We start from the raw sequence: 27,943 nt of genomic DNA on the forward strand, positions 1-27,943 counted from the left end.
TCCATATAACCGCTGCGTCTTCCCACTCTTTTTCAGTCATCCCTTTTGCTTATCTCCACCATCACATAGGGTGCTTCGGCAATATATCTCCTGGCACCCTACTGATCAGTTACCAAAACGTGGGCCATGTCATCCCACATTCCACCGACAGCTCTGTGGCTTGAGCGATCTCGTCTCGACGGAATGATGCTAGGGGCAGTATCCTACGGTGAGTCTTCAGTATACAACAATTCGGAAGTTAACTTAGATACCGTAACAGGCGGATTCTTCATCCTTACAGTGCAAGCTGCGATCGCTCTCATGCAACGGCCTCGACATGGGGGGAAGATTACAGATAATCGTTTGGCTCTTCTTGCCTACATCTTTATAACGTTTGTATTGGGGACGATAGGCCTCGCTGGGAACGTAAAATACACGGAGATGGTCTGGATAGACCTTCGTGATGTGCCTGGTGGGCCGGTTGCGTTAATCGAGAATGAAATGGCTTACCCTATCAATGTCGTAACGATTTCCTGGTAAAGTGCCTTTGCCCATTCATATCAGGACCCTTTGTGTTGACAGTGTTGCAGCTACTTCGTCATGGAGTGGTTTACGCAAGCCCTGCTTGTAAGTTGAATATTCTCCAAATGGACTGGGACAGGTCTGACTCTAAAACATTTAGCTTTACAGATGTTGTGTGATATGGAATTGGGCTAGATACGTGATAATCCCGGTGACCACTATCTATATCGCCATGATTAGTACGGTTCATAACTTATGAAGCGACAGTAGTCACTGACATCCTCAGCAGTAATGTCTGTTCTCGTCTTGATCCAGTCAACTGCCGGCGCCATTTGGTACAATATGAATGTCCAGCTTGCCTACTTCTGCATCGAAGTGGGGCTCAGTGTAATTTATACCGTTCTCGTGACGAATCGCTTGCTCGTCATGCGAGGCCTGATGAGGCAGGTCGTGCAAGAACATGACTATTCTAACATCTACAATACCACCATTCTCCTGGTCTTCGAATCCAATATGCTATACTCTGCCTGCGCCATTATTTTCATAGTTTCCTTCGCTCTGCATAGTAATGTCTCCAATCTGTGTTTCTTCTCTATTGGTTATGTCCAGGTGAGCAAACAGAAACCTCAGTCGTCTGTGTCCCTCATGCGATCCTGGTCTGGTGCTAGGGCATTGCGCAGTTGCTCATTATTATCAGTGTAGCACGGGGGCAGGCAATTACATGCGAACTGTCAACCCCAGTTGATAACGTGTCTACGTGTATAGTATTCTCGGGGACCGCATCGGACGCACTAGAGGGAAGCAATAATGAGCGAGTAGCTAGATCTGAGCAGGATAGCATTCGGTTGTATTCTGTTGGGACGGAAGTTTGTCTGGTATAAACTTGATATATAAGGTTTAATTAGCGTCGAACTTTAGTTTGACTATTCTGTGTACGAGACTGCGGGTACTCTATGCGACCACGCTGTTTGAATCGTACATGCGTGCGTCCGTGTGCGCACCTTGTCTGTGCGTGGGACACGGTTCTATTTAATTAAAGGTACCGGAGCCGAAAATGATCACTTGAGATCCTCTGCCACTGGTCCCCTACACCTTGTTTTTTCTTCAGTATCACTCCTACTGCATATGTCTCAATTTTCACAGTGAAGGTGTTGCAATGATATGTTCTGAAAACGCACCCACTTCGCACCGCAGTATGATCAGACCAATCATCATTCATGATCGTAAGCCGTCTCATCCGAGTCCTTGGCATGTGCCGGTCCGCCGGTGGACGCCGTGCGCAACAAAGCCGCCCACTCTCAATGTCGCACCGCTATAATCTGATATTGCTCTGCATAAGTAAGTACGTGACTTGCTACCTGACCAACACGCTGTCCCAGGGATGAGAGCGACCACATGTTGGGAATCCTGTTCTGCTCAGAATGAGTTACAATTCTCAAGCGGAAGCGTTGGTTCATTCTATTCTGAATCGATCCTGAGTCCCTTTATAACCATTGCTTCTCCGGAAGTTCTTCCCCATTCGTCCCTGACCGTCTTCTTGGCTATCTTCATCATAGGGTAGGGCGTATCGAGCTCTTGGTCTGGTTGTCTCGCCCAAGTGACCTTTTATCTCGTCCGCGACCAAAATCCGAGCCATGTCATCCGACACCCCATCGACAGATCTGTGGCTTGAGCGATCCCGTCTCGACGGAATGATGTTGGGGGCAGTATCCTACGGTGAGTCTTCAGTATACAACAATTCGGAAGTTAACTTAGATACCGTAACAGGCGGATTCTTCATCCTTACAGTACAAGCTGCGATCGCTCTAATGCAACGGCCTCGACATGGGGGGAGGATCGCACACAATCGCTTGGTTCTTCTTGCCTACATCTTTATAACGTTTGTATTGGGGACGATAGGTCTCGCCGGGAACCTAAAATATACGGAGATGATCTGGATTGACCTTCGTGATGCGCCAGGTGGTCCAGCCACACTGATTGAGAATGAGATGAATTATTATATCAATGTCGTGGCGATTTCCTGGTAAAGTGCCTTTTCCGATTCATGTGCAGACTGTTAACAGTTTCATCCAGTTACATAGTCATGGAGTGGTTTATGCAAGCCCTGCTTGTGAGCCAAATAATCTGCCTTACGGACGGTGCAGGCCTGATTTTTGGAATACTTTAGCTTTACCGATGTTTTGTGATATGGAATTGGGCAAGATACGTGATGGTCCCGATGATCACCCTCTACATTGCAATGATTGGTACGATTCATCGTTTGTCAAACGACCGTGGTCATTAACATCTTGAATAGCGATGGCGATTCTTGTCATAGTCGAGTCGAGCGGCGGTGCCATATTCTACAATATCAACAGCGAACTAGCCTACCTCTCCCTCGAGGTGGGGCTCACTGTCACATACTCCGTCCTCGTGACGAGTCGTTTACTCTCCATGCGAGGCCTGATGAAGCAGATAATACGGGAATATGATTCTAGCACCTATGACACCATCGTCCTCATGGTCGTCGAGTCCGCCATGGCATACATTGCCTATGCCATTGTTTTCATAGTTTCCTTCGGTATGCATAGCGACGTTTCCAATCTATGTTTCTTGTCTATCAGTCATGTCCAGGTAAGCACACAGAAACTCGTGTTACCGGTGTATCTGATGATAACCTGTTTCCAGGGCATTGCCCAATTACTTATCATCATTCGTGTAGCAAGCGGGCGGGCAATCACTTCGGAGCAAACACGAGCTGTTGCAGCATGTACGACCATGGCATTCTCAGCAACCGTATGTGACGAAATAGAGGAGACCAATATCGAGCGGCGAACAGCAGGGTCTGAAGAGGGCACTGTCGAGAAGTTGTATTCCGATCCGGAGAAGGCGGATGAAACAAAAGATGGTACTGCATGAGGATGATGCGACGTTGTATTCATGCTCCAGGCCAGCAGAATCTTTCGAAGTAGGGAGGGAAATGTATGAGTACTTCATAGTAGGGATAAGTTCATGAACACCTGCCAGTGGATCCATGACCGTGACTGTCTCAGTTGCTTGTCACTGCTATATGACAACAAAACTGAAAAGCTTTTTGTTGGATGGATAGACGCTACAACGCCTCCGAGTCCTGCCTCCTTCAAGCTCAAGATCTATTCGTATCACTCGGCAGACAGGTAGACCCTGAGGGTCTACCTGATGAAGTTCGATACATGTAGTACTAAAATTGTCGTGACTCGGACAATTGTGCCTCCTGATGGTCTCTTGTGCAAGTAATGGGCAAACGTACAGTACATTAAGTCTTAAGCTAAATTCGGTATGGGAGTTGCGTTCGCATCGGGGACCGCCCACTCGTATGATATTGATACAAGGATCGTCAACTTTTAGCATTACATTACAAGGAGTGTTACTACAATTATTCAAGCCTATCAAGTACTAGCAATGAGTGGCTGGTGCTCTCCATTATCGATGTCTGCGACCGAAGGGTGGTATTTACGTGTCAACCGTGCGGTCAACGCGCCGTCCTCCAATCGTTCTACCTCCTCCATGATAGTGTATCCTCCCATCCATGGCAAGAAAATAATCCACAGCCAGTAATAGACTCCGCACACCGCAAGGATACCAAGACCCACCACACAGTAACTGAATAATGGATGTAGTCAGATGTGGACCCAAAAATGCAACACCATCAGACTTACGTTGCGTACCAGAAAGACACGTCGCTATGACCAGGTTCCGGTGGTACCCTTGCCGAAAAAATCAGTTCTGCTACGAGACGTTGATTCGAAAGGAAAATACCAGGGCATTATGAGAAGAAACACTATGCTGGTGAGGTAAAGCAAAATGTAGATATTCCTTGCAGGATACTTTGAAGGCGCGAGGCTAGCAAGCGCTCGCCGCCTTCGAAGAAGCCATAATCCTATAGCCATTGCAGCATGGAACACCTGCGACTTGTGAATCGCATTATACGCTGCGGTCGAGTAAAATACCTACTAAATTCGGATAGGAACCCAAGTCTAATAAGAAGTTAAATGCATCGCGAGCTGGGAGGGCAACTAGCACAAAGACCGTGAGAAGGTACTTCAGACATACGGGTCCCAATGGCGTGCCGAATGGCTTCGTGGATGCAAAAAATATCGGATATGGAAGCAGCCCCTGACGGGCAATCTCACGCAACACGCGTGTCTGACCAATAGTCTGGCAGAATATGAATTTTCATATTATGACAAGCAGTTTCCAAATGAGTGGCTCACCACAGCGATCTAGAAATGCATTTTGTGAGCAACTCGGGGCACACGAAATACAAAGATCACGCACAAGGTTTCCGAAGCAACTTAAAGCAACCATGATCGGCAGGGTTTTGGCTGCGAAGCTCCCTCCGTATACACGTTGGAAAAATAAGGCTGCGATGAGCTGCCCAGAATTTCTTATCTCGTCCTTTGGCACCGCTGCCACGTAAGCAACATTTACAAAGAAAAAAAGACACGTGACTAAAAGCAGCGATAACAAGCCAGCTTTGCGTACTGTACGGACAGGATCACGCGTGTGGACTTCGCCGATGACATTAAATGCGTTGTTCCAACCAGAGAATGCAAAATTAGTCTTGACTAGAGCGGTGGCCAAAGAATTTGGATTGACCGTGCTCCCGCTGAAGGGGGACAGAAAATTGGTATACGGATCGCGGATGTGAGTGAAACCACCAAGTACGAGGGCGCCCGTGAAGACCAAGCTAAAGGCACAATCTGTCAGTGGATCACGGGTTGCGAAAAATGTGCTCACAAGACAAGAGAAAGAACCTTTAACCCAGAAAGAAAGTTCACGGCTCTTAAAGACCATTTTGTTGACAGGGCGACGACTGCGTGGTCAAATTTCAGATTATACCTCAATGCAAGAAGCGCAAGAAGCTCACAAGCCATACTAACAGCACAGACTGTTACAGCGACAATGGTTTGCCTTTCAGAAGTAATGGGGACATCGAAAGCTGTAAGCACATATTGCGCAAATACAATGGAATTCGTTGCGCTAAAACTGGTCAGTGTAGAAGCAATTGCATAAAAATCTCGTTCAACATGCAACCTGTAGCACGCACGACAGAAGGACCGAAGTTACAGCAAACATGACTGGGACCAAAAACTGTGGACGAGGATACGCCTGTTCCAAATACACAACTTCTGCCCCGGATCTCTTTGGGAACATACTTGCGTATTCACTGTATATCATGAGACCTCCAAGTGCAAACAACGGAGCCAACAACCAGAAGACAAAGAGTAGGCCGACCGAGCCAACAGAATTCAGTATGACGCCCGGGACAGAGTATATTCCTGCGCCGAGTATTTGCCCGATATTGAGCATAACGGAGGACAGCAAGGTAACCTTGTAACCCAAGGGATTGTTCTGCAGACGACGTAAGTATTTTATCAGATATAAGTGGATTCTCGTTGCCTTCTCTATTGGCGCTCCTGCTACTGACGTATTGTCTCCTTCAAGTTCATCTTGCGCATCCGCGCTTTGAGCGAGGACTTCAGAGTCCAGGGCGTCAATGTTGGCCATGAGATTGTTGATGGTGGGTTGATAAGACTGGCAACCGGTGCTGTATCATATTTACATAGCTTTCAAGACCTACGAAAGTCGACGCCTTGGACCTGTAGCCATTGACTAACATAGTATGGACGCGATTACTACTGGGAACCGGGGCAGTGACGTCACGTGCATGGAGAAAGAGTCGTGCGAGCGGAGTTGAAAAATGGTCAACTTGGGGCTTGCCAAGTTGCGTTTTTAGCTTGAGCTTCCCTTCTTCTACGAATCTAAGATTATTTTTTAGATTATTTTGGATTGCGACTGGATCTCTCACGTGCTACTGACTTACGACCGGTGTGACTAGAAGTATTTTGACCATGCATCGCGTACGATTCGGTACGGTCACTTGACTCACGGCTTCTTATCGCAGTTCAGCTCCAATGCTCATACGCCAAGGAAATGAACAGTTCCTGCACATGGCGCATCGCGGAACTCTTGCTTCCTAAAACGTTTAGGCAAGAGAACATAAATATCTTCGGGAAATGTCCATATAGCGGCTCTGCTTCAGAACTTTTACTATCGCTCGCCTTTCAATTTACATCTGACTTCCTGGTTGCTGAGCACTACCCTTTGAAATATGGCCGCTGCTCACGAGAACTCTGACACTGCGGTGGAAGAAAAGCAAGTCGTTCTCAGTTATGACGTCGCGTCTGAAGTCGACGCTCGTCCAGAAGGCATCGGAAGGGACTATCAGCTCAAGTGTAATCTCAGTAAGCCAGAAACATTTCATTTACTAGTTGGCGACTTGTTGCTCATATCATCAGTCAATAGATGTTTTCAAGAAGAGTGCGTTGAGCACAGTCACAGTCTCGTGGTAGTAGATAACCCAAACCCATTCCACCGAACAGGATTGGCTTTGGTCGTTATCAATGGCAGCTCTTTGTTATTACTGGTCTAGGATGGCTCGCAGACAGTGAGACTTACATATATATCACACGTGTCTCGTCTAATTGGTCGTTGCTACTAGATCTCTGGCTGCAAGGTTTGGCAATCGTTCTTCCACAGGTACAACAGGAGCTTGATCCGGTTCGGGTCGAGTACGCCATCCTGGCAGAATTCGCTGGATTGATTGTTGGCGCCACAACATGGGGCGTTATGGCCGACCTTATCGGAAGAAGGTTATCTTTCAATGTAAGTACACACTCAAAGTTATGTAGCAGACTTTTTGATTGACGACTAAAAGATTACACTCTTTCTCGCTGGCCTCTTTGGATTGGCAGCAGGAGGTGCACCAAATTTTGTGACATTTTGTTCCCTTATAGCATGCATGGGCTTTGGCATCGGTGGCAAGTGAGCACGTCTGTATCTAGGGGAAAACCCCGATCTAATCACACTCCATATTGGTGTTGGTATTTGCAGTTTGCCCGTTGACGGTAAGTGATGTTCTGACTAAGAGACGCCCTCATAATTTATCATCCATGCACCCGAAGGCGCCCTGTATCTGGAACATATTCCACAGTCTCATCAGGTGCGTCAGTGACCAGGATATTTTATCAGAGTTTAGGTATCTAATCTGCGACTCCTAGTGGACTTTGACTCTTCTGTCAGTCTGGTGGGCGTTAGGGCAATTAGTAGCATCTTTAATCAGTTGGGGTTTCATTGCCAACTTCTCCTGTAACCCATTGATACCAAGTGGCCAGTGCGCCAAATCTGCTAACATGGGATGGCGATACGCATTGTAAGTCGCATCTTAGTGACGTTCTAGTACACAAAATTGATGCTAATGGCTGTCTCCAGGTATACCCTGTATGTTTTACGCGATCGCATCAGTTCTACCTAATTCCTCTGTTTAGCGGTGCTTTGACGTTCTTGATGTTCATATGTCGCTTCTTTGTTTTTGACGTGCAGGAGTCGTCAAAATATCTCGTGGCGCAAGGTCGTGATGAAGAAGCCATCAAGGTTTTAACATAACATTACTGATTGTTATCGGGCTTAACCGGATATCTTCGCAGGTCCTGGAACATATTGCAAGGCGTAATGGTAGAACTATTACGCTCAAACTTGAAGATCTGCAGGCAATATCTGGTGACACAACATCCAAGCCGGTACCAAATTTGTCCACTATCGTCTGGAATGCCTTTTCTGGAATGTCGCTGTATGTTGTCTGCTCTAACATTATATTGGTTAACGAGTCTGCTGCAGTTCGCACATCCGTCCGCTCTTTTCCAGCAGGCGCTTGGTAATTAACACGACCCTTATCATCGTTATTTGGGGGTATGTACACAAAAAATTGTGTATTCACCCTTATTGACTTTCGGATGTTCAGTTTAATCGGCATTGCATACCCACTCTTCAATGCCTACCTCCCCCTTTATCTTTCCGCACAAGATTCAGCATCCGGTTCATCAAGCGTAAGCGAGACATACCGCAACTACTCGATCGTATCCGTCCTTGGCGTCCCCGGATCTCTCATTGCTTGTGCGACGGTTGATTATACTCGTGGCACTGGTCGGTGGTTCGTAGGGGGAAGGAAACTTGTGTTAGCTGTGTCGACCATGCTGACTGGACTCTTCCTCTTCTTGTTCACAACGAGCACGACGACAGCTGCAGTGCTCGGGTATTCTTGTGCTTCTGGTCTTACTCAGTGCGTACTTAAACTTGAGCTCAAAACGCACATGCTGACTACATACAGGAATGCGGTGCGGGTGACTTACTGAGTTGAGTATCATCATGTATTAATTTTCCCCTTTAGATGTATGGAGTCTTGTATGCATATGTGAGTGATATACTGGAGGAGCTGCCCAAGATCCTGAAATGTGGCCCCGCATCTTGCAGACCCCAGAAGTCTTCCCGGCACCTCACCGTGGTACGGGTGACGCACTCTGTTCTGCATTGAATCGCATCGGCGGACTTATCGCCCCTCTCATCAAAATTGCCACGACACCGCTCAGTGGCACTGCATCAGCAAACACGGCGAATGGGTGCGTCGTGATCGCATCTATTTTTGTAAAGCTGATAATGGCATTGCAGTCCTGTCTTTGTGTCTGCTGCGTTATTTATGGTTGCAGCCATCTTGACGATATTGCTCCCTATCGAAGTGAGTCCGTCATGAATCTGGTGATTTGTATGCACCTATTGTCTCATCTTACAGACTGCGGGCAGGATGGCTTTGTAATGCTGGTTAGAGAGAACAACGCTCGACTCATGCACAATTTCATTCGCGCACGGACAGTTGTACACTTTACAGTCGAGAGTGCAAGGACGTAGGGACAATCAAGCGCTTTTTCGATTGGGAGATGAAGAGACAACGGCCAATGTAGTATACAGACATATGTTGTTATAAATCATGGTGCAACTGGAACGGAGTGCTTTATTTATGATCGATTGCAAATCAATTTGAGCCAGTCCTAACAAAGCAAAGGAAAAACAAAAAAAAAGCAAAAGAAATAAAACTACAACACAAGTCACATACATTGGTCATACAGTAACGAACAAGTAAGTTATCCTTGATATTTCTTGATTAAGTCCCTGAGACGCGCCTGGCCAAATCCAAGGTCACCATGGGTGCGAGTAACTCCGGGAATGGGAGTCTTAACAACACTTGTAAGATTTGATATTGTCTCCGAAATCATTGGAGGTAGAGGGCGTGTCGCTAGAGTCTGGGTGTTGGGTGATGCACGAGCAAGAGAAGCGGTAGATGAAAGCATGGGCACAGCATGAGACGATGAAATAACAGCAGGGACTGTTGTTGCTTTGGTGGCCTTCCCGCGTCCCTCCCTACTCGTATCGGCCGGACCATGGGACTTGACGGGCAATTTTCGCCCATGGTTAACAGGTTTCTTCACGAGCTGAGAAGCCCTATTTGGAGTCGTATCTGCTTTTGCTGCCCACAGCGAAGCGACTTCAGTGACCCTGCCACCTTTCCCTCCGCGTGCAGAGTGGACGTCATACTTCACCTCTGGGCCAGGCGGTTGAGGTGAATGGCGCAAGTGATGAGGCGACAAGAAATGGCGAGTGACTGTGGATATGGGATCAGCCCTTGCAATATCGGGGGATTTCGGTCCTGCAAGCGGTACACTCAGAAGAGAACCCATAGGTGTTGACTGGCCCGTGGACATCCTTCTCAATATTGGACCTGGTGCCAACGACTCCGTGGCAAAATATTTCTTTTCTGCATCGAAGCTACCATGCATATATTCTGGTGCAGGCGCAGCACAATATCGAGTGCTAGCATCCTTGAGCGTAGAAATAGTCACAAAGCCAGATGAGCACGGATTGGGAGCTGCAGAAACGTTGTCGCCGAATGATATTCCTCCAATTTTTTGATCGCCCGACGATGGCGGTGGCACGAAAGGCTTGTTATCAGTGGTGGGAACGAAGCGGGACGTAGTGGGCGACATCGTAGATAATGAATCATCCACAAGCGGTGGGCTTGTGTCGATTTCCCCTAACCATGCCGCAATCCGCCCTTTAACTTCACTACGCAGTTTCCGCACATCACCCTCCTTGCCTCTCCTCTGCTTCCATTCCCGCTTCTGCGCGACCTGCCTTTCGTCATCTTCCTCGTTATGCCTACCCTTTATTCTCCTCCATCCCCTCTGAGTGCGCACCTCGCATTCATCGTCACTCTGACTGTGACGGCCACCTCGGTGCTGTGTCCTCTCGTCTGAATCATGGTCCTGGTCCTGGTCCCGTTCCCGCTCGTCCTCGCCACTTCGTGGGAAAGCGTCATGATCTGCAAGCGTCAGGCTCGATATGGTGCTGCTATTCACACCTGCGGGAGCCTCACTGGCCGGAATCTTAATTGGCTGCACCACGCTGCACACATCCGGACGCAGCTCACTTGCATCCTGGCAGCGTGTCCCTACCTCTGCGAGCAGGCGCCGCTCGAGGGCGTCCAGACCGCTCTCCTGCAGAGCGCCCTTGACGTACTTAATGCTCAGGCCAGATAACTCAGTCGGTGCGCGAGGGAACTTGACAGGAGTGATAGCTGCAAGTGGTGCCGTCGGTGGAGGGGACCAATTGGGCTCCAACTCAGGCTTGGGCGCAGAGTAATCAGTAGACTTTGGAAGATCTGCACTTAGATCGCCACTATGCTTGCCGACTTCGTCTGCCATGCGTTCCAGGGCACACACATTCTCGCTGCGTGGAGAAGGGCCTGAGTAGGACTGTTTTGGTGATGGGATGGGGCGTGGTGAGTGTAATACACCTTGAGAATCGTGAGGATTAGGAAGGGTGGGAATCTGGATTGCACTGGGGTGCGGACGACTAGGGGACACATACTGAGCAGAGGGCTGAGGCAAGGAAAACCTGTGCGATAGCGGCGAGACTGAGCGGTGTCGAGAAGATAGACGCAGAGTTCGGGAGATGCGGGATGCACGAGCGCCTTTGCCCTCTTCCAAATCTGTGAGGTGCTGAGGGCTGCTTTCAGCAGCCTGTGGAGGGCAAGATGAGATAGGTGGACGGGGAAGCAGAGCTGCTGAGATAGGAAGTCCTGATGGTAAGCCTGTATCATAATACGGCATCTGGGAGTGAGGTTCGATTGATGCTGGTCGAGGCAGTAGTGGTGTATAGTGCTGGAAGTGTGGATTAGATGAAGATAAATCCCGAGGAGAGTACTGCTCCGAAAATGCAGGAGTTAAAGGCTTATAATCTGCACTTTGAGATGGTGGTGGCCAGTACGCATGTAGTAGGTCGTATTGCTGTGATGAAAAATGAGGATCCACGTCAGGAGACGGTGGGAGCAGATAAGGGTGTGTAGGGGGTGATGCATACGGCTGTGGTGAAGTTGCAGGGATGGCGTAGGGTGGCGTGTGTGCTTGAGGTACGGCCAAAGGATGGTGAATGAACAGCGGAATTATAATTATGACAGGCTCGCTGAAGGTACTTGATCAAAGCATTGCCCAAGAATGAGCGTGACAAGACGCACCTCCCAATAGGCATATCGATCCGGAGTCTCAGGTTACAGCAAACTTCAAACAAACAATCGGTTGTGGTTCCAACCTCACTGACGCGAGCACCGCCATGAGATCCACGGGAAGACAGGGGAATATTAATCACCAAGTTAGCAACGCCCTCAACGCCAGGAGGGACCATATATTCGTGACCCCTGAACTCGACCTCGGTGACTGTGTCGGTTATCTTAAACATGTCCTTATCCACAGAAGGTGACAGCAGTCGAAGTTCACGAGAAAGTGTGAGTGTGACTCCGCACGTCTGCAAAATGTGTTAAGTTAGCCTATAGAAAACGAGAGGTAGCACAACAAACCCAGTTGACCGAATGATTCTTCAGCTGTAAGTCGACACAAGCGACCCCTCCAGCGATAATGGGACCATTCGTGACGAAAGCTTGGGCCCAAATGTTTCCACCCTCGGCGATAGCAAAACCTTGAGGGCGTTTCGACGGTGCTTGTATATCGAAATGTTCGACTACATTGACGTATTGGTGATCAGTCACAAGGCGTTTCTCTCCTCTCCAAGCAACGTCAACGCTTGCTCGTATTTCGTAACGTATTTGAGCAGGACCAAATGATATTGAGGCGGGGGACAAAGGCGGGAGAGGAAAGCGAAAGAAAAATGTAGTGAGACCACGACGTGCAGGGTAGTAATGGGCCGGAAGGGTCGATTCTCCAGGTGGAAGATTGAAGTCAGTTTGGATCGCATTCGAGGGCGGGAGTCCTGGTCCTTGGAACAGCCTGCGGGAATGGATAAAGGTGGAAGTGCCTGAGCAGTCACGAGACGTAATTTCTGAGTTATACATTAAGCATTATTTGACGGTCATGCGATACTGAATAAAATACACAAACCTTGAACGGCGAATAATTCAACCATCATGAGACCAATTCCAAGACCGAATTCACCATCTCCGAGACATTCAACTTCCATCTTTCCAGAAATATTATTTCCAGCAACAAATATGGGGTCAGATAGCGTCAGGGACACCTTGACCTTAGAGTGATGCGACGAAGCGTTCATAGGCACTGGACGAGATTGAAGCGCCATGCTGTAATTTTTTGGCTGAATAACAGGGAGAGCTGAGGAACAAATGGCTGATAAGATCAAGCGGGTAGAGATAGTGACAGATACCAGAAACAACGATGGTGTAGCGGATGATTACCCAGGTAAGAGGCACGACAGATATATGCCATGATGGGCGACATGGCAAGTAGGCAGTAAAATTAAACGAAGGTCATGGTGTTCCTGTTAATAAATTTAAGTCGTTTCAGCTTGGTTTCAGCTTCGACAATGTCTTGTTGGAGCCGTACTGGCGAAGCAGTGGGGTATTTGGCCTTGTTAGGATGAGAAGCCTATGCTCGCTTAGTAACATTTCAGGGGGATTTTTAGTAATGACACACGTGTTCTAATTTTGACCATTCTCCATACCTTTTAAAAAGGTTGCCGCAGTGCTAGTGGTAGTGATTGCGCCATAATGGTAGTCGATGGCTACTAGTTACACTTTGTCAGGCCTCGACTTTCTTAGGTCTTCAATATTTAAGTATGATACAGCCCCAGTTACCAGTCTTTTCAACCCACCGTCAGCAGTCCCATGACCAACATCGACGACGTCCTGGACTCCGAAATCTTCGCTCAAAGTGAGGACGCGCAAGATGAAGGAAACAATGTGTCAGTAGCGGGGGCGCCAATAGAGAAGGCAATGAAAATTCACTTGTATCCGATAAATATTCACGTCATCCACAGAACAATCCCTTGGGTTACAAGGTTACCTTGCTGTCCTCCGTTATGCTCAATATCGGGCAAATACTCGGCGCAGGAATATACTCTGTCCCAGGCGTCATACTGAATTCTGTTGGCTCGGTCGGCTTACTCTTCGTCTTCTGGTTGTTGGCTCCGTTGTTTGCACTCGGAGGTCTCATGATATACAGTGAATATGCAAGTATGTTCCCAAAGAGATCCGGGGCAGAAGTTGTGTACTTGGAGCAGGCGTATCCTCGTCCACAGTTTTTGGTCCCAGTAATGTTTGCTGTAACTTCAGTTCTTCTGTCGTGCGTGCTACAGTTTGCATGTTGAACGGGATTTTTATGCATCTACGCTGACCAGTTTTAGCGCAACGAATTCCATTGTATTTGCGCAATATGCGCTTACAGCTTTCGATGTTCCCATTACTTCTGAAAGGCAAACCATTGTCGCTGTAACAGTGTGTGCTGTTAGTATGGCTTGTGAGCTGCTTGCGCTTCTTGCGTCGAGGCATACTCTGAAATTTGACCACCCAGTCGTCGCCCTGTCTACAAAGTGGTCTTTAAGAGCTGTGAACTTTCTCAGTGGTTTGAAGGTTCTTTCTCTTGTCTTGTGAGCACTTCGGTCACCATCCGTTATCCACTGATAGGTTTTGCTTTTAGCTTGGTCTTCACGGGCGCCCTCGTACTTGGTGGTTTCACTCACATCCGTAATCCTCTTGCCAATTTTCGGTCTCCCTTCAGCGGGAGCACGACCAATTCAAATTCTTTGGCTACCGCCCTAGTCAAGACTAATTATGCCTTCGTTGGTTGGCACAACGCATTTAATGTCATTGGTGAAGTCCATACGCGTGACCCTGTCCGCACAGTACGCAAAGCCGGCCTGCTATCGCTGCTCTTAGTCACATGTCTTTTTTTCTTCGTCAATGTTGCTTACGTGGCAGCGGTGCCAAAGGACGAGATGAGCGATTCTGGGCAACTCATTGCGGCTCTATTTTTCCAACGTGTATACGGAGGGAGCTTCGCAGCCAAAACCCTGCCGATCATGGTTGCTTTAAGTTGCTTTGGCAACATTGTGCGTCATCTTTGTATTTCGTGTGCCCGAGTTGCTCACAAAACACATTTCTAGATCGCCGTGGTGAGCCATGCATTTGGAAGCTGCTTGTTATGATGCAAAAATTAATGTTCGACCAGACAGTTGGTCAGACACGCGTATTGCGTGAGATTGCCCGTCAGGGGCTGCTTCCATATCCGATATTCTTTGCATCGACCAAGCCATTCGGCACACCATTGGGACCCGTATGTCTGAAGTACCTTCTCACAGTATTTGCAATAGTTGCCCTCCCAGCTCGAGACGCATTTAACTTCTTGTTGGACTTGGCTTCCTATCCTAATTTAGTAAGTATTTTACTCGACCGCAGCGTATAATGTAATCCACAAGTCGCAGGTGTTCCATGCTGCGATGGCTATAGGATTATGGCTTCTTCGAAGGCGGCGAGCGCTTGCTAGCCTCGCGCCTTCAAAGTATCGCGCAAGGAATATCTACATTTCGCTTTACCTCCTCAGTACAGTGTTTCTTCTCATAATGCCCTGGTATTTTCCTTCCGAATCAACGCCTCGTAGCGGAACTGATTTTTTCGGCAAGGGTACCACCGGAACCTGGTCATAGCGACGTGTCTTTCTGGTACGCAACGTAAGTCTGATGTTGTTGCATTTTTGGGTTCACATCTGACTACATCCATTATTCAGTTATTGTGTGGTGGCCCTTGGTCTCCTTGCGGTGTGTACATCAATTACGACGCGACTCCACATAAAACTGACGTTGTGTAGGTGTGCGGAGTCTATTACTGGCTGTGGATTATTTTCTTGCCATGGATGGGAGGATACACCATCGTGGAGGAGGTAGAACGATTGGAGGACGGCGCGTTGACCGCACGGTTGACACGTAAATACCACCCTTCGGTTGCAGACATCGATAATGGAGAGCAACAACCACTTATTGCCAGTATTTGATAGGCTTAAATAATTGTAGTAACACTCCTTGTAATGTATTGCCAAAGTTCACGATCTTTGTATCAATATCGTACGAGTGCGTGGTCCTTCCACATTAAATTTAACTTAAGACTAGAGCGTCACTTAAGCGCTTGATATCTGTGCTTGTGTTTACATGGTACAATACTATCTAAGATACAACACATGTCGGGTAAGCTCCCAGGTGAGCGTGCCTAGAAATTAAATGTACCTCGAATTTTATCCGAAGCTCAGGACTAATATTAAGGTTTTTTGTCAGCATCTGCTCCTGCAGATGTTGTAATCGAGAACGGGTGTAGTGATGTCCTCCGTGGGCTGAGCCTGATTTGCAGAATTTTGTACGGCAAATACCGACATGGTTCATTTGTGCCTCTCTATAATGGAGGCTAAAAAATCAATGCTTCGAGACGTCTATTCAGGTCGAACCGAAACTCAACATCATTCAATGGGTCCTCCGTCCCTAGTTCCTGCCAGTTCAAACAGAGCTCAAACCTATATGGGTGCTGCAAGTACTCTTACTTAGGTTTGAGCCCCACGGTGTACGTATGCTTCGATATCAAACTTTTTTTCATCAGCGAAACGTTCTCGAGTTGCCAAGTATTTCCTGTGTCTGACATTCGTGATGATATGTAAGTAACGGAAGCCCAAGTCGATATGGAACGGGGACTGATGGTTGCAGTCACTCACACGCTCTCATCATGCCAGCCCCGAGCACATTCTTAATCTCGCATGATTCTCAGCTGGAGATATCGCTTCCTTCCGGAATCTCTATCGAATGGCTTCGGAATACTCTGTCGATGTCGTTGCAGCTGCTAGGAGTCTCCAAATCTTTACGGTAAATTTTTCCCTAGACGAGGCAAACGACCTCTGATAAAGTCCATTGTTTCTAGTTCATATACAGTATGTGTTCAACTTCGTCAGCAGCACCATCTACTAAACAGCAATCTAGCGTCGATGGCTACATTTTGGGTACGAATATCTCAATTCTCTCACTCAAGTATTCATATTTGTTATCTGGTCCCTATCCAGACGTACGACTACGCCTGTTCATTCCGTGAGGAGGTGACATAGATCATTTGCAGGATCAACTTCCTATCCTCACAATGCACCGTTTCAAGGGAGTGTTTTTGCTTCGTTCCAGCTGGAACAGGGTAAAGTGTTTGTACGTTGTGGCACGATATGTGCCCTTTCTTCTTTTTGCTGCGCACTTGTATCGTACGTCCTTACTCTCGACGAGTCTAAGCTACCATATTGACAGACTGCTGTAGTGAACTTCTTCCCAGATGAGACCTCCGATGTACGTTGGCTTGCAATAGATAAGAGCCTCGCTCACTTACAGGCCAAACTAGAGATGTCAATTTATCAACAACATTTGCTCAAGTACATCAAACTACATGTCGGACTTACCAGTCGCTGACCTCTTCTCTACAGCTTTTAGCCTGATATCTATCGTCTGCTCAGAATGTAATTGCCCTATTATCTTTATCACGAGTGCACAGTCTTAATTCCTCCAGGTTTCTTCATCCTTAGGACTTATGCGCTATGGGATAACAATAAGGTTGTTTTGGCAATTATGCTGTCAACTTTTGCAGTGAGTTATGCGTTAATATCATAGCCTTCTGATGCGAACACAGCATCAGGCCGTAATTGTGGGGTCCATGGTTGCCCTCTTTACCGCCACTGCAACTGCACCATGTATGAATTGCTCTCTCTTTGCCTGTCTAGAAATTTAACCCGGTTTTCATATCACAGTTCAGACAAGTTCAATTCCAGGCGTTACAGGCTGTTATCAGTCCTCAGGAAGTACCGGGCTATTTGTCCCTTTCCTTCTTTTGTTTGGATTGGAATTGAGTATGTCAATAATAATTGATACGTAAATGCCTTTTGACTCATGCTTGATACAGTGCTGATTTCCCTCACGCTCACATGCGCCATACGAAATTGGCGTGAAACTGAAAATCGTTTTTATATCGTTATATTGAAACACAATGTGTTGTATTATGCATGTGGTTTGTGTAAGTAAGAGTGTGGAGTGCTCCCGGTCAACCCTTGCTCATCTTTCCACAGTTTTCTCGACCGTGAATGTCGTGACATCACTGCTACTTGATGTGTGTCATCTATCTGCTGGAATCTTTCCTTGTGGCTGAAACTTTGCGTAGTATGCGTATAGCGGCATGTTCCAAGAGTATGTCTCTGTCAAAGTTTGCTGGAAAGCGATGCTCACTCACAACCCTTAATCATACGTGTCTAGTTTCCAATTTATCATTCATGCCATACTCGCCACTCGAATGCACCTCCATCTATGGCATGCTAACTACGATCGTGATCGTTATGCCTCGGATTTAGTTTCTCTTTCCCAGTTAGCACCCGCACCTCATATCGAGTCGACCTATTAGCGTATTTGCTCTCACAGCACAGAGCGGTCTGGAAAGAAGGAAAGATCGCGATTGACTGCTACAGTGGGTTCGCCCGGCGAGATCAGATTTTCACTTGCGACTGGTGGCAGGGAAACTCATGCATGCGTCCGAAGTGGCTCCTGGAGTTGCCACAAATGGTCATGGTTGAATGGTCAGTCGGGATCGGTGGTGGTTTTCGGATCAGTGTAGATTCACTGTATAATAATTGTATACTATTATCCTATTTATGAGGTGCTCCTTCCTGCCTTGAAAGCATGCGAGTTGAGCTCAAGACAAGTATATAACACTACGCTGGGTTGGATGAGCAGACGCTGTTGTCAACGGAAGACACAAAGTACATAGTTGGCATAACTCGTCGATTTGCTCCATATATATACACAAGCGACATCAACGTCCGGCCCGTGATGACCCTCTCGCCGCCCGGAGTCTCTGAGAGATTTGTCGACACTTGACTGCGTTTTAGGCCAACACTCGGACTCCACCTTGTCAGATCGTCGATCCCTTTGGCCCTTTCCACTGAGATTGGTGGCTCGCGAGGAGTGCATGATGTTACGACCACCTCTACATCTTCACTCTCGGGGCATCATGATAGCCTGGAACATTCGGCCTCGTCTGTCATAAGCGCTGGTAGTGGAAGTGACTTGACATAGTCAGCAGCTGTGAATATCGGGATTCTGGCCGGTCTTGGTACAAGTCTATGCAGACTTCAGATCAACGTTGGGGTACAAGTTTGAGTGCCCCTCAGCAGGCTCGGCAAATTCAGCCACTCGCAGGTGCGGCAAGGGTATTGATATACTTCATTGCTGTCCGCCGCCAGTTGTGTGCTGATGCTGCTTCTCTGCCCGCCCGTCACCACTGGAGGTGGCATCAATGACATCCTCCAATGATTTAGACACCGCTCGATATGTCGAACTAAGGCAAGTATAAAATGGCCCGTGCGTTGGTATCTAGTCAGCGGCGTGATTGTGACTGCGGTGTGTGGTATCTTCAAACTCCGTCAGAAGAGAGCCCATCAAAACGCGTTTCTCGTGGATTACAAAACCGAATTCCAGACCCTTGTTCGCTCCGAAGGTGGAGTCGCAGGTATATTTGACGTCTGGAAATCTTGGACGTGAACTGGGCGAGACTCTGGCTCGACGTGTCGCGATTCGGAGGTGAAGAAGACGCGCGCGTCGCGCAAGATATAAATTGATTTGTCATGTTGACTCTGTCAGTATCCTCTGCCGCTGCACTCGCGGCAAAGCGGCTGTGATGTAACTTACGATATTGCTGTGCTGATAAACACACAAGTCAACCGGCGTATCGTAATTTTTCTGCATCGAGCCACATTCGTGATTTGAGTTCATAGTACTCATGTCGTCTGGCCATAAATAAGTGAGCGGCCTTGGTAAGTCAGGGAGTCCCTTCATCATTCCGACCTGAAGGCCTTAAGTTTGCCATAGATTTTGTGGGGGTGGTTGGCATATCGATCATGGCCCACGCTGCACACGCTCACCATGACTCAGTAACCTCCCTCAAGGCTACTAGGGGTGCTGTGGCACACGGACTCGAGGAACAGAATGTCAACGAACAGGCTGCAGAAAAACCATATAGCATATACACTCGTCAAGAAAAATGGTTTATTGTAATGATCGCCTCTTTGGCTGCATTGTTTAGGTGCGGTATTTTCACCCGCATGTGCACCAGAGGGGCATTCTGAACATCTCTTTAGCCCGCTGACCGCAAATGTGTACTTTCCTGCAATACCGGCACTCGCTTCAGCTTTTCACACGTCTATAGAATCGATCAATCTGAGCGTCACCGCTTACATGGTCTTCCAAGGCGTCTGTAAGCAAATAACTTGAAGGCTGTCGGAGGAAGGATTGCCTCTAAACTATATTGTTAGCTCCTATGTTCTGGGGGACCTTGACGGACAGGATTGGACGACGTCCCATTTTTCTCGCTTGTCTCCTTGTCCTGTGTTTATCCTGCATCGGCTTGGCTTTAGTCCCGACCTCAGCGTACTGGTTACTAATGCTCTTGCGATGTATGCAGGCCGCTGGTTCTGCCAGTACAATCGCACTAGGTATGTGTGAACTTCATCGTTATACCATTTCATCTTACTGGAGCTGTAGGCGCTGGGGTAATCGGAGACATAGGCACCCCTGCAGAACGCGGGGGCTTTTTCGGAATACTTACCTTGGGACCACAAGTGCGCAACATATTGCTTGTGTTGCATTATGCACTCTAATACCCGCGTAGGTTGGACCTAGTCTGGGACCTATTATTGGTGGTGTCCTCGCAGACAAGCTGGGATGGAGGTCAGTTTTTATCTAGCACATTAAATGTAGCTGAATGCGTTACAGATCTATCTTCTGGTTTCTATGCATCATGTCCGCCGCATGTTTTGCTCTCATGCTCATGTACGCAATCCATTCTCTATAGCGTTGCTCTGACCCCATTCATATATTTCAGTTTCCTACCTGAAACACTCCGTCGACTAGTGGGTGATGGCAGTGTGATACCGTCACCTTTCTATCGTCCCCTCGTGCCAATTTTTGGGAAAGGGCGTGTGGTCCGTGATGCCCCCAAACCTCCCAAGCCCACACTGAACAATCCACTACGCCTCTTCTTCTATCTGGATGTTCTAAACCTTCTCATTTTCAATGCAGTCCTATATGCCGTCTTCTATGCGGTGAATACCACGATATCCACTATATTCGCAAGCAAGTACCCGTTTCTGAACGAAATAGATATATCGTTGTGTTTCCTAGCCATCGGTGGGGGGATGGCTATTGGCACTGTTCTGTCCGGCAGAATGCTAGACGCTGATTTTCAAAGAATCAAGACTAGGCTCGTGAAGAAGGCTGAAGAAGATCCTGAGAAGCGCATACGGCCGGAGGAGGTGACGAGGGAGGAGAATTTCCCAATAGAAAGAGCCAGGCTGAGGATGATGCCCATGTTTGCCGCCATCTTTATTTTGACATGCGCTGGTTATGGGTGGTCGCTTCAGCGAGAGACACATATCGCAGTTCCACTGATCCTGCAAGTTATTTGTGCGTCTTTACCTTTCCTTTTCCCCCACACCCTTAGTTATGTGGATCAATAGTTGGTTATACAGTCACCGCTATCATGACCGGCATGCAGACGCTACTCATTGATCTACTACCATCACAGGGTTCTTCCATTACCGCATGCGTAGGTGTCGTTATCGCTTAATTTGTCAACAATTTTGATTACTTCGTTTCAGAATAATTTGGTCCGATGTTCCTTCGGTGCTTTGATGGTCTCCGTCGTAGACCTGATTGTCAACGCGATAGGTCCCGGTTGGACCTATCTACTGTTTGCAGGAATATGCCTGGCGTGCTCTCCCATGATCTGGCTTGCTATTTGGATTGGTCCACGCTGCCGTGCAAAGCGACGGGCCCGTAATACTGCTGCTTGATTATGGTACCGGTGTCATACAAAAAGAAAGCTATGGGAAAGTACATGTAGAATGAGCCAAGTTACTTCGGTGCAAGAAAGTTCCAGAATTGACTGAGCATGTAAGGTAGACGACATGCATGTCGTCTATGTAGCTGCCTTATTACAAGAAATCTACTTGCTTGCGGACGGACATTGTAGCATTGTTCAGATTACCAACCATTTTTGCATTTACAGTAGTGAAGACGTGGATAAATTACATTTGTTTTCCTTCATTGTTAGTGGACTGGGGTGAGATAAAAGATATCAAAAGGATCTAATCTCAAACGAATGCCAATATTGAGCTTCGTTCCGGCTCTCCCATGATACGCTTCCTCTCTGCAACGCGTTTTTCCAGTTCCCATCGGACGAGCTCACTCTTAAGCTTCTCTATGCGAACTTCATTTATAGGATGTGAGGAACCCATGATCTGTCGTGTAAGCGCCCAACTTGAATTGCTTGTCTCTGGGGGACCAGTCAGAGAACATTCTGCAGCTTGAGGCGCGTTCTGTTTGTGTTCCCAGAATGCTACTGCCTGACGCGCATCAAATCCGGCATGCGCAAGGATCCTAGTGGATACAACATCCGCTTCTATCTCTTGGTGTACACTCGTGCAGTATTCCCCTATTTTAGTCAGTTCTCCAGAACCAACTTTACCCAACTGGGCAACTGCGTCATTGACAAACGGCCCAAAGAGCATCGTGATGGGGAACAAGAGGGTGCGCGTGACGTCAGCAAACATGGAAATCAAGGCAGGGACCATGATGGTTACGGATGAGAGCGTCTCAAGGTGATGCGAGAGAACGAGGTGTGCAACTTCATGGGCAAGGAGAATGGCGAGTTCGGCTGTTTGTTGCTCTGTGGGCACTGGATGGGGTGGCAATATGGATAATGGTGGGACAAAGAGCGAACCGAAAAGGAGTGCCCACCACGAGCTTTCTTCAGGTAGAGTCTGTGGCGTATAGCTAGCGGACAAAGCTGATGAAGGAGCTTTAGAAATGATGTTGTCAATAAATCCAGAGTAAACCACAATGCCGCAAGCGCCATCTGGCCCAAAGCCGTAAGAAAATGCGTTGACTGCATCAGGTTTGTCAACGATAAGAAGTGAATATGGTGGTCCAGCGATGACATGAGCTGAATGAGGCGAGCTGCGCCCACAGAGGGCCTCGGACCACCTCCTCATAGTGTCCGTGGCTCTGGGACGAGGCCGTAGGGGATGCTCTGCAGGTGGGGGTAATGGCGGCTGATCAGGAGTTATATCTAACCAATGTGAAGCCAACTCTTGTTCGCGCTGTAATACAGGAATTCCAGCCTCCAATCGGCGTAAGGTGTCACGTACCCACTGGTATCGCCAATCAGTGGTTGGAATCAACTTGGGCTGACCGTCTGTCGAGAGAATTTCAGTGACAGCGTGATACCAATTTGGGCCTTTGAGCTGCGCAGCTATCTCATCCTCCTCTTCAGGAGATAGAATAATAAGCCGCCATCTGTGAATTAACTTAGCTGATGGGCATGAATTGAATAACCATAACGTACCGCCCTGTGATAGGTGTTTTCTCGGCGCTTGCTAGAATTGCCAACCAGAATAATGTCACAGGAACGAACAAAAGTACGTTAAAGACAAGCGTCCTTGCACGTATGCGTTTGAGAAGCACGGCCTTTTTCTCTTCGTCGACCGGTACACCATGAAATTTCTCGTGGTGCTTGAGGTATTTCCTTGACCAACGATTTTTGAAAAGGATGAGGGGCAGGAACGTAAGCGCCACACGGGCAGCGGTACGCGCTACCTCTATGGTGGTCGAAGCCTGTCAAACTAAGTATAGGACTTGCAAGAGTGAATCGGGTGAACATGCCTTAAAGGCGCCCAGTAGCATCGGTATGAGAGGAAGTCCCTGGTTTGGTCCAGAAGAGTGAAATGGTGCAACTCCTCTCTGTGCATGCCATATTTGCCTCCTTCTACGATCATTAACTTGAACGTGGACGAGACCTCTAGGTTTTGGCGTGGAATGGAGTACATGATATGGACTTGAACGTGCTGTGACTAATCTTGCCGTTCGAGTGGCAGTTGAAGGGAAGCTTCGAGACATCGAGGGAATTGAAGGAACTCTGGACGTGACTTTCAATAGTGGGCGGAACATTGTACATGGTTCTGTCGAACCAATGTATTTCCTGTATAAGTTTTAAAATTTGATGGCGTTGAAGCTGCGGTGCCGCCGCCATCAAAGTCAGTGACACTACGTGTGGCTGTGCCCTTCGGTTTGGCTTTTCTAATCATTTCACTGGGAGCCACAGCCCGCTTTCACCGGCGCCATCCATATCCAACACCAAGAGGTCTACATGAATCATTCATCCCTCGAGCGCGATTTTATCAATGATGCATGATCCGCTTTGCGGTTTAATTCTCCTCTGTCATGGCCAGTAGCCGCCTATCAATATAAGTATTAATATCGACTGTGCTGCTGATCATCACCGCTTTCAACTATCAATATGATGACCTACCAGCTTTATTCAATCAAACATATGTGCTGTGGAGATCCCGGTAAGTTCAATATATTATCAACTTGAAGTCTTTGTCAACTGTCAACTGCCAGCTGAAGTCTGAAGATAACCCAATCGACTTTCGGGGCACCCACTCGGCTTTTCCGACATAACTCATTCGAATTTCAGCTATTCGCAAGCATGTTCTACCGCAGAGTGGTCGTTGCTTTGAAAATATTTGCTGTCAGATCTTTTACCATTTCCTTGCAAAATAGCTTGATGGCATGCTTCTACGGACTACCAGTATGGCCAATCGGAAAAGGCAGAAGATACTGATTTTGTAGTTTTGATGTAACTTGTGATTTTTCTCGTCGAGTCCGTTGACCATCCCACGATGGCAGGTAACGTTCTTCCAAACCGTCATACCCGAGGTTCTATTGGTCCCGTTTTATGCGATAGCCCGTGACACTATCATGTATGTACACGACAGTGCTCTTTATAGCAGAAGGTGGAAAGTTGTGGAGACATCCCCCTCGGAGTGCGCCTGCGCCATCATCTTTCTCTTCCGGGCGCTGTCTGGACTCCGGAGATCATCGATTTCAGACCATTTACATCGCAGATCCAAGTTCAAGCATTTGAATCCCTTGTCGGGATAACAAGAGGAAGGGATCGGAGTCCTTCGGACCCGTAAGTACTTGCTTCACAATCTTTGGGATCTTGCTACTGATGGCCGCTTCTGCTTATTGCCCCGTTTCGATTCAGACTTTTGTTTATTACTCATGTCATGAAATCACTAAATTCCGCGGGGTAATTATGGAAAGGGTACTTTACCTAGGGTTCATCTCTGTAAGACATCTTGACTTATTTTTGAAATGAGCTAAACATCTGTCCGAGGAATTGCCCATTCCGTAACATTGAACTCGTCTCTGACGAGGTTTCATCGACATGGAAGAGTGTGCCTAACGGCGAAGTTACCTGCGTTCTGTCATAGTAGCTAACGTGCCGAGTTCACAACTTATTCAACTCACTTGTGTAGAATTTTCTACCGCCGTTGTGTTCAGGTGATGGTGCCTAGGCGCTGTCACTGACTTCGGATGGTTGTTAAAGCAGAGGAATGGTCTGCGGCTACCACGGGCTGCGGAGATTGTGCGCGATTTTCTTGAATCCCGGATCGTTTGAAGGTCAGCAATGGCGGGGTTGGTCATTCCTATTGGCTTCGATACCGACAGACCGGTCAGTGCCGTCACCTACCAACAATGGTCGAACGGACAAACGGACGCTAAACTCAGGTTTCAGATGGAAGCTGATAATCAGGAATCCCTCAATCAAATGATATGTTGCGTCCACTATCGAGTGGGTTTTACAAGAGGTGATGACTTCCGAGGTAGTATTATTCTAATAATATCATGTGTTTACTGTTCACTCCCAGAGGAAAGTTCCCTGCGCAATACACACCAGTCTTTCAGAAACCGATCTATGTCGCTCAATCCGCCTACCGTGGCAATCGGCACGAAAATAATGTTGATTCCTTGCACCACGCATCAAATCGTTGATCGACTTCAGCTGCAGGACTAAACATATTCGAGTAAATATTTATGCCTTGAGTCAATTACTGAACACTGAAAGGAAAGGTTTGCTGCTGATCATGATTCTCCACAGAAAGGCCTTCAAGATACGTATAAATTGCATACGCTACTTTTATCACCTCCCCCACAAATATGAATGGTCTCATCAACATCGATGCCTGGGTGTTAGTAGCCTGTGTTGTTATTGCCTTGATGATTTCAAGGCTCAAGGGAATCGCTAGACTACCACTCCCCCCAGGTCCGAAACCGCTTCCCATCATGGGCAACTTCTTCCAATTGAATATCACTCGACCATGGCTAACATATACGCACTGGAGGAAAAAATATGGTATGCAATGGTACATTCTAACAAATGGGACGTGCTTACATCAATACAGGCGATCTAATCTATTTCCGTCTCCTTGGCCTTGACTTTATCGTAGTCAATTCGGAAAAGGTTGCAAGAGCACTCATGGATCAACGTTCTGCTATATACTCCGATCGCCCCTTTATTGCGACAAACAAGCTGTATGCTTTTGTCATATTTTGACCACCATTTAACGTTCATCATAATCCAGTTTTGGCGTCGATTTCAGTACTGTCATGCTGTCTTACCACGGCACTGATTGGAAACTTCACCGCAAGATGTTTCACCATGCGCTTCGCTTAGAGAGGGCAGCACGCTATTATCATATCCATACGGAAAGAGTCCGAGCATTACTTAAGGATCTGCTTGATGATCCATCACATTTCGAAATCCATATCCAGAGGTAAATCATGTCGCAATCACAAAGGAACTTCATATTTGATCATCCAGATATGTTGCCTCGAACGTTATGGCGTTTACCTACGGGTACAATGTAGCTCCACGCAACGATCCAATGGTTGCCAATGTCAAAGAACTCGTCGATATACTCGCAAAGGCACTCTCCCCTGAGCGTAGCGCCATTTTATCCGCCTTTCCCATACGTGAGTGAACAAAGCCTCTACCAGAACATCGCTCATTCACATTAGTCATTCGCCTACCTTCATGGCTCCCTGGCCCAGGATCCCAACGTGATGCTGCTCGTGCGAGGGATTTAGCAGGACAAGTACTTAATGTGCCGTTCAATCTGGTCAAGAAAAATATTGTATGTTCTCAGCCATCCGAGTGCTACTCTGCGATTAAATTGCACACATTAGGATGCCGGGGTGGCCACTCATTCCATGGTATCTGATTGCTTAGCTCAGATTGACGAGAAGGATGACCAATATAAACAAGAAACTGCTATAAAAGAGGCGGCAGCTACTGCTTTTATAGGTAACTTCTCATCTATGATCGGTGTCTCGGGCTTATAATAATCATTATCACAGCTGGTTTTGAGTCGGTAAATATACATATTTTTCCTTGCTGGGAGTGCTATTATTGACAAGTAGGTAAAAGAGCACATCGATGCTGCATACATTCATTCTCGCCATGATTCTATATCCAGAGGTGCAGGCGAAGGGTCAAGCAGAAATCGATTCTGTTATAGGGACGACTAGCAGATTGCCAGAATTTAACGACCGACCACTGCTACCATATATCGATGCGATCCTTCGCGAACTGCTGAGATGGATTCCTGTGGTTCCTCTGGGTTAGTCGCTTTCATTAAGCTCGGGTTTCTTGTCGCTGACGCGGAGACACTGGCAGGCATACCCCATGCTACTTCAAAGGACGATGTTTATGATGGTCGCTTCATTCCCAAAGGTGATGATAAACTTATCAAGTACTCAGAACTGACTAAAATAGATACCACAGGCACATTGGTGATAAACAACGTTTGGTTTGTACGCGGAACTCGCGCATTAGTAATGTTGACTGATATTACTCGTGAAGGGCAATGAGTAGAGATGAATCAAAACATGGGGCCGATGTTGAAGAGTTTAGGCCTGAGCGACACCTTACAGCTGAAAACAACTCGAACTCCCAGCCCATCTCCGCTGACCCAATTTTTGGGCTCGGTCGTCGTATATGTATGCAATTCTGATTATGATCGAGGCTTCAATCAGGCAGCTCACAGGATTGACTACAGGCCCAGGGAGATTCACGGCAGAGGCGGTGATCTGGATTGCCATTGTGAATATTCTCGCGACGTTTCGCATTGTAAAGTCGAAGGACATCTTGGGTGAAGAAATCAATGTGAAGAAGGAATTTACTGCCGGTATAGCCATGTGAGTGAAACTCTTATACCTCCTCATCTATTGCTGACTAGTACCGCCCTCAGCCAACCTGTACATTTTTCTTGCACTTTTGTCAGCCGTTCAGAAGAAAGAGCATCTAATCTGTAATCTACATTTA

General features: G+C 47.4%; 10 protein-coding genes across 10 annotated transcripts; 7 read left to right on the forward strand and 3 right to left on the reverse strand.

Moving 5' to 3' along the window:
* Positions 1-126: 126 nt before the first annotated feature.
* On the forward strand, positions 127-1,473 carry EDB93DRAFT_1251436 (uncharacterized protein; the record flags this gene model as incomplete). Its single annotated transcript, XM_041453156.1, has 7 exons — positions 127-208; positions 260-515; positions 570-606; positions 662-740; positions 791-1,110; positions 1,170-1,367; positions 1,420-1,473. 7 exons carry the CDS (start codon positions 127-129, stop codon positions 1,471-1,473), a joined length of 1,026 nt encoding a protein of 341 aa, XP_041306670.1.
* A 662-nt stretch (positions 1,474-2,135) lies between these two features.
* EDB93DRAFT_1241175 (uncharacterized protein) lies at positions 2,136-3,399 on the forward strand (the record flags this gene model as incomplete). Its single annotated transcript, XM_041451843.1, has 6 exons — positions 2,136-2,217; positions 2,269-2,524; positions 2,575-2,611; positions 2,669-2,747; positions 2,798-3,114; positions 3,169-3,399. The coding sequence occupies 6 exons, from the start codon at positions 2,136-2,138 to the stop codon at positions 3,397-3,399; spliced, it is 1,002 nt and encodes a 333-aa protein (XP_041306671.1).
* A 467-nt stretch (positions 3,400-3,866) lies between these two features.
* Positions 3,867-5,895, reverse strand: EDB93DRAFT_1151751 (amino acid/polyamine transporter I). Its single transcript, XM_041449731.1, is given in 10 exon segments — positions 3,867-4,122; positions 4,179-4,226; positions 4,279-4,424; positions 4,474-4,680; positions 4,734-4,742; positions 4,780-4,782; positions 4,801-5,209; positions 5,260-5,335; positions 5,390-5,508; positions 5,570-5,895. The coding sequence occupies 10 exon segments, from the start codon at positions 5,830-5,832 to the stop codon at positions 3,909-3,911; spliced, it is 1,494 nt and encodes a 497-aa protein (XP_041306672.1). The 5' UTR covers positions 5,833-5,895; the 3' UTR covers positions 3,867-3,908.
* Positions 5,896-6,634: 739 nt separating this feature from the next.
* On the forward strand, positions 6,635-9,172 carry EDB93DRAFT_1251439 (major facilitator superfamily domain-containing protein; the record flags this gene model as incomplete). The annotated part of the gene is made up of 18 exons (XM_041453157.1): positions 6,635-6,767; positions 6,822-6,843; positions 6,906-6,970; positions 7,025-7,188; positions 7,241-7,347; positions 7,417-7,430; positions 7,488-7,525; positions 7,584-7,735; positions 7,795-7,803; positions 7,851-7,956; positions 8,010-8,146; positions 8,200-8,271; positions 8,324-8,641; positions 8,690-8,696; positions 8,750-8,773; positions 8,833-8,978; positions 9,028-9,094; positions 9,149-9,172. The coding sequence occupies 18 exons, from the start codon at positions 6,635-6,637 to the stop codon at positions 9,170-9,172; spliced, it is 1,605 nt and encodes a 534-aa protein (XP_041306673.1).
* Positions 9,173-9,497: 325 nt separating this feature from the next.
* EDB93DRAFT_1288354 (uncharacterized protein) lies at positions 9,498-13,340 on the reverse strand (the record flags this gene model as incomplete). Its single annotated transcript, XM_041454532.1, has 4 exons — positions 12,804-13,340; positions 12,266-12,744; positions 11,927-12,213; positions 9,498-11,874 (listed from the first exon to the last, which is right to left on the reverse strand). Exons 1-4 carry the CDS (start codon positions 12,997-12,999, stop codon positions 9,498-9,500), a joined length of 3,339 nt encoding a protein of 1,112 aa, XP_041306674.1. The 5' UTR covers positions 13,000-13,340.
* Positions 13,341-13,360: 20 nt separating this feature from the next.
* Positions 13,361-15,816, forward strand: EDB93DRAFT_1151778 (amino acid/polyamine transporter I). The gene is made up of 10 exons (XM_041449732.1): positions 13,361-14,000; positions 14,056-14,174; positions 14,229-14,304; positions 14,355-14,766; positions 14,821-14,829; positions 14,886-15,089; positions 15,139-15,284; positions 15,337-15,384; positions 15,441-15,471; positions 15,522-15,816. The coding sequence occupies exons 1-10, from the start codon at positions 13,738-13,740 to the stop codon at positions 15,702-15,704; spliced, it is 1,491 nt and encodes a 496-aa protein (XP_041306675.1). The 5' UTR covers positions 13,361-13,737; the 3' UTR covers positions 15,705-15,816.
* Positions 15,817-16,080: 264 nt separating this feature from the next.
* EDB93DRAFT_1151815 (uncharacterized protein) lies at positions 16,081-18,350 on the forward strand. The gene is made up of 17 exons (XM_041449733.1): positions 16,081-16,245; positions 16,298-16,351; positions 16,402-16,557; positions 16,613-16,622; positions 16,672-16,691; positions 16,752-16,784; positions 16,841-16,937; positions 16,991-17,019; positions 17,072-17,102; positions 17,154-17,186; positions 17,237-17,313; positions 17,363-17,417; positions 17,475-17,573; positions 17,627-17,737; positions 17,790-17,830; positions 17,882-17,907; positions 17,974-18,350. Exons 3-17 carry the CDS (start codon positions 16,498-16,500, stop codon positions 18,116-18,118), a joined length of 867 nt encoding a protein of 288 aa, XP_041306676.1. The 5' UTR covers positions 16,081-16,245; positions 16,298-16,351; positions 16,402-16,497; the 3' UTR covers positions 18,119-18,350.
* Positions 18,351-19,421: 1,071 nt separating this feature from the next.
* EDB93DRAFT_516114 (major facilitator superfamily domain-containing protein) lies at positions 19,422-21,713 on the forward strand. Its single transcript, XM_041456601.1, has 10 exons — positions 19,422-19,526; positions 19,582-19,795; positions 19,851-19,966; positions 20,025-20,204; positions 20,254-20,330; positions 20,381-20,439; positions 20,485-20,541; positions 20,594-21,174; positions 21,228-21,316; positions 21,369-21,713. The coding sequence occupies exons 2-10, from the start codon at positions 19,611-19,613 to the stop codon at positions 21,561-21,563; spliced, it is 1,539 nt and encodes a 512-aa protein (XP_041306677.1). The 5' UTR covers positions 19,422-19,526; positions 19,582-19,610; the 3' UTR covers positions 21,564-21,713.
* Positions 21,714-21,863: 150 nt separating this feature from the next.
* EDB93DRAFT_1251444 (peptidase family M48-domain-containing protein) lies at positions 21,864-23,597 on the reverse strand (the record flags this gene model as incomplete). Its single annotated transcript, XM_041453158.1, has 3 exons — positions 21,864-23,067; positions 23,117-23,385; positions 23,430-23,597. The coding sequence occupies 3 exons, from the start codon at positions 23,595-23,597 to the stop codon at positions 21,864-21,866; spliced, it is 1,641 nt and encodes a 546-aa protein (XP_041306678.1).
* Positions 23,598-25,776: 2,179 nt separating this feature from the next.
* Positions 25,777-27,933, forward strand: EDB93DRAFT_1251445 (cytochrome P450; the record flags this gene model as incomplete). The annotated part of the gene is made up of 12 exons (XM_041453159.1): positions 25,777-25,972; positions 26,022-26,151; positions 26,202-26,393; positions 26,441-26,592; positions 26,638-26,753; positions 26,806-26,923; positions 26,977-26,990; positions 27,047-27,239; positions 27,296-27,428; positions 27,482-27,618; positions 27,678-27,816; positions 27,870-27,933. 12 exons carry the CDS (start codon positions 25,777-25,779, stop codon positions 27,931-27,933), a joined length of 1,584 nt encoding a protein of 527 aa, XP_041306679.1.
* Positions 27,934-27,943: the final 10 nt, after the last annotated feature.

This window comes from Suillus bovinus (assembly GCF_016758785.1).
Source record: "Suillus bovinus strain UH-Sbo-P2 chromosome Unknown EDB93scaffold_36, whole genome shotgun sequence".
Lineage (NCBI taxonomy): Eukaryota > Fungi > Basidiomycota > Agaricomycetes > Boletales > Suillaceae > Suillus > Suillus bovinus.